The 9,261-nt window shown below is 32.5% G+C and overlaps 1 protein-coding gene across 1 annotated transcript; it reads left to right on the top strand.

Annotated features, from left to right (window-relative positions):
• Window positions 1-1,938: 1,938 nt before the first annotated feature.
• On the top strand, window positions 1,939-4,969 carry LOC133816574 (uncharacterized). Its single transcript, XM_062248993.1, has 3 exons — window positions 1,939-4,340; window positions 4,448-4,571; window positions 4,659-4,969. The coding sequence occupies exons 1-3, from the start codon at window positions 3,930-3,932 to the stop codon at window positions 4,661-4,663; spliced, it is 540 nt and encodes a 179-aa protein (XP_062104977.1). The 5' UTR covers window positions 1,939-3,929; the 3' UTR covers window positions 4,664-4,969.
• The last annotated feature ends 4,292 nt before the right edge of the window (window positions 4,970-9,261 follow it).

The raw sequence follows: 9,261 nt of genomic DNA on the forward strand, positions 1-9,261 counted from the left end.
AGAAGGTTCGTGCTGGGAGAAAAAAAAGCTACCCAAAGCAGACGAGTGAGGATGCAATTCCATTTTATGGTAAGTTTATTTATTTATTTTTTTTCATTTTCTCCATTGTTTCAGCATTTTCCTTTCTTGAAAATGTTATATGAACAAGGTGGTGGGTTGCTCTGGTTCCAAAAATAAATGCTTCTGCTAATGCTTATGCTTTTGCTTTAGGTTATTTATACACATAGAAATATGTGTTTTTAGACATTTTAGTGATGTTGGGTCCGACTGTAGTTTTGTCCTTTTGTAGTCAAGGTGCAGAGTATTGGTGTGTATGTGCTTTAACTTGCTCAAGATTCCATTTATTAAATAAGTACAAATTTTTTTTGGGACCACTGATTGCTTAGTTTTGACAGATTAACATATTATATTTTGTTTTTTTTATTGTGCAGAGCCAATATCTTCTGCATTCACTCTCAAGGTGCATCACAAAGGAGAAATAAAGTACATAGGTAACCTTCCTAGTACTTACATTGGTGGGGTGGTTAATCATGTGCATCACTGTAGTGTCGACACTATGAGCATATTTGAATTACATGGGATAGCAAGGGATTTAGGTTACTTGGATACAACTTCAATTGGTTATTATTTTAAGTGGGCAAATTGTAAGTCACTGGAGTGTGTAAGCAGTGACACTGTGTTACTTATGAGAGTTAGTGCTTCTGTTAAGATTAATCAAGTGGTTGACTGATTTTTTAGTCAAATTGAATTAAATGAAAGTCAAGCTTCTGTTGTTACTGGAATTGATTTAGTGAGTGGGGTTAGTGTGAGACCTAGTTTGGGTGTTGAAAATGATGAACTTGGTTCTGGTTTGGATGAGGAAAACTTGACCCAAAATGTAGAACATGGCATTAGTTTGAATAGGTCTGATCTGGGAAGTGTTGGGGTTAATGTTGGGCCTGTTTTGGGTAGGCCAGATTTGGTTAATGAAACAACTCAGTTTCTCAGTTTGGGCTTGATTTGGTAGAGGAGAACTTGAGAGAAAGTGCTCCTTATTTGGTGGATAACACACCTCAGTTTGGGCCTGATTTGGTAGAGGAAAACTTGACATAAATGCAGCTCATTTGGTAGGGGAGAACTTGAGAAAATGTGCTCCTGATTTGATGGATAACACACCTTAGTTTGGGCTGATTTGGTAGAGGAAAACTTGACAGGAATTGTAGCTGATTTGGTAGGGGAACACTTGACAGAAAATGCTCCTCATTTGGTTGTTGACACAACTCAGTTTGGTGATGAGGGTGCAGTTAGGAATAAATCTGAAGCTGGGGATGACAGTAGGACTGATCATTGGGCAGGTTGGTCGGGTTACAAGACATTTTTACCCGTCCAATGTCATAATCGGGTTAGCAAAAGTGAACCCGTAACTTGCCCAATTAAGAAAAAAATAAATTTAACCCGTCCAATAGTTTGGGCGGGTTGGTCGGGTCAACCAGCCCAAACCGAAGTGGTAATTTTTTTTGGCGGGTTGGTCGGGTCAACCCCCCCCCAAACCGAAGTAGTATTTTTTTTTTTTACATTTTTGTAGTTTTTTTTTCTTTTAAATACTAGTACTAATAGTGTGAAGTTTATCTTTTTAAGCTTAAAACAATAGTTTAAATTTATAGTAAAAAAATAAAACAAAACTTAATTAATTTATATATTTATTTGAAAAAATTTCTTATATATTAATTGGCAATATATTAATAATTGCATTGACATTAAAAGTATTAAACAAAGTAACAAACATATATCATTAAAATGAAAAATAAAATTAATATAGTCAAAAGTCCAATTACAAACCAAAGTCCAATTACAAATATAAATTTAATTAAGTATATATATAAATTTAATATATTTATTTAAATGTATTAAAAATAATAAATTAATAATAAGTTCTTAATTGGGCGGTTTAAATTTTGGTCGGTTTATTCGGGTTGTATTTTTTGGCAGTTTTTTCGGGTTGGTTTGAGCGGTTTATTCGGGTTGTAAAAATTTATGCACAACCCTAGATGACAGTACTGAAGAAAGTGATGTTGAAGCTGATGATTATGAAGGAGACCCGGAGTATGCATAGGATGATGTTGGAATGGATGTCGACCAAATGGCTGAACAACATTTGCTAAGGAAGGGAAAAAGGCCTGTAGAAATTGATGTAGGAGATGGGGATATGGTGGAATCTGACAATGAAATGGGTGCACGAGATAGCTTAGCTGAGGATGAGAGTGATGGGAATGATGGTAGTGAGTTCCACAAAGGAAAGAAAAGATTTGAAAAAGTGAAACTACCTGATTTGCCTGAGTTTGTAGCAGCAACTGACATGGCCAAACCAACCTTTAAATTGGGATTATCCTTTCCATCAAGAAAAGTGTTTAAGCAAGCAATAAGAGAGTATGCAATACAAAATGGAAAGGATATATGGTTTAAAAGGAATGATCCACATAGATTCAGGGCACAGTGTAGGGGTGTTAACTGCCCTTGGGTGTGTTTTGCATCTAAGGTTGATGACACTCCCACTTTTGTCATCAAAACATATGAAGCTGAACACAAGTGATCTAGGACAAATAATAACCGGTTTGCAACTTCCTAGTGGTTGAGTGACAAATACTTGGAAGAGTTCAAGATTAATGAAAAAATAGGTGTTTCCACATTTATGCACAAGGTTAGTAAGGACCATGTGCTTGAAATATCAAGGGATAAAGCCTATATAGCTCGGGTGATTGCAACAAAAAACATTAAAGGGAGCTATGAGGAACAATATGTTGCTCTTTGGGACTATGCAGAGGAAATTAAGTCAACTAATAGGGATTCAACAGTTGAGTTTCTGACAAAAATGGCAGAAAAAGGGGTGCCACGGTTTAAGAGGATGTACATATGCTATTCTGGGTTGAGAGATGGTTTCAATGGAGGATGTAGGACCATGTGCTTGAAATATCAAGGGATAAAGCCTATATAGCTCGGGTGATTGCAACAAAAAACATTAAAGGGAGCTATGAGGAACAATATGCTGCTCTTTGGGACTATGAAGAGGAAATTAAGTCAACTAATAGGGGTTCAACAGTTGAGTTTCTGACAAAAATGGCAGAAAAAGGGGTGCCACGGTTTAAGAGGATGTGCATATGCTATTCTGGGTTGAGAGATGGTTTCAATGGAGGATGTAGACCCGTCATTGGTTTAGATGGGTATCATATTAATGGTGTACATCCAGGACAACTACTAATAGCAGTTGGTGTAGATGGAAACAACAAAATGTTTCCTGTTGCCTTTGCTGTGGTGGAAATAGAAAATAAAGACTCTTGGAGTTGGTTTGTGAACCTGCTGAGGATAGACTTGAAAATTGACAACTCTAACCACTAGACCTTTATCATAGACAAACAAAAAATATTGGAACAAGATTTGAAGGGGATGTGGGAAGAAGGGATACCTGAAGTTGAGCATAGACATTGTGCTAGGAATTTGGAGAAAAATTTCATCAAGGTGTTCAAGGATAAATCATTAAAAGACCTGTTATGGAAGGCTGCTAGAGAAGTAACTATTCGAAGGTTTGAAGCTGTTATGGAAGAGATTAGAAAGATCAATAATGAAGCTTATGAGTGGTTGATTATTGCAGGTCCAAAACATTGGTCTAGATCACACTTTAGGACTAACCCTAAATGTGATATTCTGTTGAATAACATGTGCGAGGCTTTAATGGGACAAAATCAATATTGGTTGCTAGAGACAGAACAATATTGTCAATGCTAGAGCGACTCAGGATGTACTTAATGCAAAGAATGACCAAAAATAGACAGACTGCAAACACATGGAATTCTAACCTTGCACCAAAAATAGTGACCATTCTTGAAAAAATCAAGGTTGAAGCTGGATCACACTTGCCCACAAAGTCAGGAGATTTGATCTACTAGATCCAAACCATGTATGGGTTCATGTACTCTGTGGATTTGAAAACGTGGGTGTGTTCATGTAGAAAATGGGAACTTACTGGCATTCCATGTAGCCATGCAGTGGCTGCTATTTGGCATAATAAAAAAGATCCTGAGTTGTATGTCAGTAAGTGGTACATGAAAGAATACCACATGAAGGCTTACTCTCACAAAATTTTTCCGATTAGAAATCAAAATGAGTGGCCTAGAAGTGGGAAGGTTGAAATGCCTATTTGCAAAAAACAGCCAAGCAGGCCAAAGAAATCAAGGAAATTGGAGCTTGATGAAATGACTTCAGCTACTGGAAAGAAATTGAAAAGAAGATATATCATAATTAAGTGTTCTGGCTGCGGTGGAAAGGGGCACAATTTTAGAACATGTGAAAGAAATGCAGCAACTTCGGTATGCTCTTTTAAATTATTTATGATGTTGTGTTTATTTCAGTTTTGAAATTACATAAATGTTGCCGATTTGGTAGCTTTAACTTGTTGCCTTAACTTGTTTTATAGGCTAAGAAGAACCCACCAAAGGATCCTAGAACTTATGTAAAAAACCATAATCCAATGCCTCATGATTCAGTAAGCTCATCAACCCAAAAACACAAGTACACAAGAAACCACTCAACATTTTCAGGTACTTCAAACAACTTATGAAATCACTGATTATTATTAGCTTGGTTTTTTACACCTTTATAACCTCTGAACTTGTTGATTTTTGTAGAATAGAGCTCAGGCCAAGCAATCTATTCTAATGAAACAAGCAAACAAGCAAGATAAATGTGGAAACATTTTGAGGAAGAAAGTGAGAGTTGCATCAATGAACAATGACCCATGAATATGACCACTGGATGCTTTTTTTTTGTGTGGATATTGGGATGCTTTTCACCATTTTGAATGTGTATCAACAGGAAAATTTGCAAATCATGTCTTCCATTTTGATTAGTTTGTGTAAAGGATGACCATGAACTTTGAGATTTTAGATTTGTTATATTGATTAGTTTATGTACAACATCTCAGCAGGAAGGTTCTTAATTTGTGTCTGCCATTTCGATTAGTTTGTGATGATTGTGTAAAAGGCCTTTGTGGAACTCTTTGTAAACATGTTTCTTATTCAAGCACAAGTGTTATCATGAGTTCACATTATTGTTTGGAGTTTTTATTTTAACAATTCATAACAACAAATGATACATACTGCTAGAGAAGTAACTATTAAAAAAAAATCATTTCTTTTAGTCATAACAACAAAATAATAATTGCTTGTGATAATTGCATTTCACAAGCAGCTATTACATATATCAATCACTACCTATTACATATATCAAACACTGCCAAAGATCAAATACAAAATAAAAAAAATATTACAACACAAATACATACACCAAATTTAACATTTTTCAACAACTTTAACACTCTGTCAACTTCTTCATTTCTTTCTTCAACCAAAATTTGCAGCTGCTTACCATTAGCCCCAATCTCCTCCAACCTTCTAAACAACCCTCCTAAATCATTCTTATTTCTTGCACTATGTATTGGGTCTATCCATCTAAGAAACCGACAACCATCATTCACATTTCTCTGCAAAACAAAAAGAAAAAAAAGGCATTGGACCAATATTGTAAAACGCCATAACCCCATTTAAAAGAAAAATAATTAACTAACAACTAACCTTGTAATTTGGGCAGCCATAAAACCTTCTACCTGGATTATCAACTGTCCAAGAAGTGCGGATTACAGAATCGAACCCACAATCACAAATGAGTTTATTAAATTGAAGCTCTTCCTCATACCTTCTACCACTATTGATTGAATTGCTGGAATAAGACATATCTGCTGGCTGTACATGAAAAATGAAGGTCTTTGCTTGTGTAGATTGAGAGAAAAAAAACTGAATAAGTCGATTGCACATGAAGAACTAGGTTCTTAACAAAGACCCTAAACCATTATATATAGAACTAGGGTTATTTTTTTGTATTATTTTTCAATAAATTTCTCAACAACCTCTGATGTGTTAGGCCACATGGTAGGGGTAATTGCCAGATCACAACTCCGTTATGAAAATTGAATGGAACTGGAAGGAAGTCTCACAATTCAACACACTCAATAGTTAGGGGGGAATTTTTAACGGGCTTAAAAACTGAGGGGGCACGATTTGGTATATGTAATAACATTTGAATTTATATTAATATAATTATTCAATATCTAGTCTTGTATCAAATATTATTATAATAATGATATTTTATAATATTTAAATTTATATTAATATAATTAATAAATATTTATTTTTAGTTAGTTTTAAATGTATATTATGTTAAAGTTAACAAAAAAAAAAAAACCGTTAAAACTAAGAAAAACTTAAATACACACTTTTTATATAGAAGAGATAAATAATTTTTAAAAAAATATTTATATATGAATAGTAGTATTAAGTTTTAGAATGAATAGTATTTTTGCCCCCCCCCCCCCAAACTATCACCAATTCATATTGTGCCTCCCAAACTATTTACGTTACTGAAATGAGAGATTTTTAATAGATTTCGTCCTAGGTGACTAACAGAATGATAATGTGACATTATGTTGGCTGATATAGCAATGTTACGTGTAGAATAATAAGCAATTTTGTCGCTCGAACTTTGACTACTGTCAAATCGTGTTCATTTTATTAAAAGAAAGAAATTTAAAAATAAAAAAATTCTAACTTTTCTCTTAAAAAAATAATTAAAACCTAAAAATATTAAAAAAATATACTAAAATTTTCAAATATTAAAATAATAAACATTTAATTAATAAAAAATAACTATTTCTTTTCTTTTCCAATATAAAGTAAATATATTTTAAAATGAAAAAAAATCCTAAAATCAAGTTTTTCGTGGTTTGTCATTCTTCATCTTCATGAGAACCATTCTATCCTTCCCAACCATCCCAAGTTCTACAGCAAGATGGATAGTTGGAGGACACGACGCAGTTGGTTGGACGACGAGAGAGGATGAAAGACCGAATGATGTTTGTGCTGCGCAAATCTAGAATTGAAGGGTTGACAGTGAACGACAACCTATAGTAATGGTAATGATAATTGTCTTCTCTAAGATATTACACTTCCCAGTCATATATTTCATTCTAAGTGCATAGATTTGTGGTTGTTAAAGATACCCTTTTATTCAATTTTACATATGAAATTACTAAAAAGAAAAAAAAATGTTTATAATATGGGTTCATATTGATGAAACTGCAAGAACATACAAGAAAAAGAAAGAAGAAAAAGATAAACATGAATTAAATGATTTAATATTTTAGTATTTTATTTTTAAAATTTTCTTAATCTTTTAAAATGATTTTTTTAAAGTATTTAATTATCTTTTTTTTTAAGTAAAAATAATTCTTTTTTATTTTTAAATTAATTTTTTAATGAAAGGGGTTTGGGGGGAGGGGAGAATTGATAATTATTCTACACATGACATTGATGTGACCACGTCATATTTCGTTAGCCACCTATGACAAATTCTAATAAAAGTTTCACGTTTCAATAATGTATATATAGTTCAGAGAGAATTCTTAACATCACGAATTATTTGGAGGCACGATCTGAATCAGATATAGTTCAGAGGAAGGGGAAATACTATTTGTTCTAAGTTCTAATATATTTAATGGGTGTTTCTATGGTAGGAGCTAGAAAAAGAGCCCCACTAGTGAGACTCTTTTGTGTTCCCGACCCGTGAACAACTTTCAGCGCGATCTTTTTTATGAGCATGTATATTGTAGTTATTTAGAGCATCCTACATATTTTCAGAAAATTCAGAATAATTTAGAGTACCGAAAACTCTGTTCAAACATGCTATTTTCCACGAGCATAAAAAAAATTAGTCACGCGTGCAACAACCTGTTTTTAAACTACTTTTCGGCACTATAAAATATTCAAAAATTTCAAAAAATTTGCAGGATGCTCTAAATAACTACAATATACACAGTCATAAAAAAATTGCTCCGAAAACTGTTCACAGGTCGGGAACACAAAAGAGCTCCACTGATAGGACTCTTTTTCTAGCCCCTACTATACAAATTCCCTATATTAAATACAAAAATCATAGTGATATAATAAAAATTATCAAATAAAGGTATCTTAATTTTTAATTTGTGAACATAAGCTTATTTGTATAAAATTCAAATGTCAATGTAATATTAAATTTTATTATTTGAGCTGGTGTACTTTAATTTTTTTTTTATAATAATTAAGTTTTATATACTAATTTTGTTTTACAAACTTTAAAATTATTAATTTTGCTAGAAGTATCAAAATTAATAGATACTCTAAGATTTTTATTTTTTAAAAAGTAACTAATCTAAAATAACCAATTCAATTTGTGTTTTTGCGGATTAGATTGGATTGGATTGAATTAATTTTGAACTAGAGTGCAAAATGAATTGGATATGACCAAAATTATAAAGATTGAATTGGTTGAACATTCCTACTAGTAGTAATGAACTCAAGAGTTTTAATACATGGTGAAAACTACATAAAATATATGATAAATAAAATTCTTAACAATTGTATTTGGATTAAGAAATTTAACAAAATTAAAGTAGGAATTTTATTTTATTTTTTTTTGGAAAAAAAACTTAATTGACTTTTGATGTCGCCCAATAAAATCTAAAGAAATCGTGGTATATTGTATGGGCAGTCCTATCCATATAAAGGCAAAATATAGCCAAATAATAGATTAATAAGCTTAAAATAAAATATGAACATCATTGGGAAAAATTGAAAATGATAAATTAGATAAATTTCATTAGTTAAAGAGTGTGATAAGGTAGAGATGCAAATGAGCGATATTAACTCAAACATAATTGTAATTTCACACTATTAATTATAATTGGAACTCATGTTCATGTCTATTAGGCCTTTTAATTAACTCGTTAAGGTCTTTTAATATAGTGATGCTATTGACTTTTGTTTTGCAGATTCAATAACATGAATGACTGGGAACACAATCTTACAAGATTTGGAATCCAAATTTTTTTAAATGATCGAATATTGGTTCTCTTAAGGATCGAATATACATTGGATATTTTCTAGGTTATCAAAAATAAAAGATACAATACACAAGAAAAACCTGAAAAAATATAGTGATACTTTTCTCTCTTATTCTATCATTCTTTCACAGCCTTCTCCTTTCCCATATCTCTAGATCTCATGTGTTGAGTACATTTAGAGACAAAAAATTGTACTATACATTCTACGTGCCCACACACGTCTTAGTGTGTTGAGAATTGACTTGAAAAATCTTGGTGTGAATCTCGTTGTTTGCCTGCGTGGATTTGATGTTTGTTAT

Source organism: Humulus lupulus, chromosome 2 (genome assembly GCF_963169125.1).
Source record: "Humulus lupulus chromosome 2, drHumLupu1.1, whole genome shotgun sequence".
Lineage (NCBI taxonomy): Eukaryota > Viridiplantae > Streptophyta > Magnoliopsida > Rosales > Cannabaceae > Humulus > Humulus lupulus.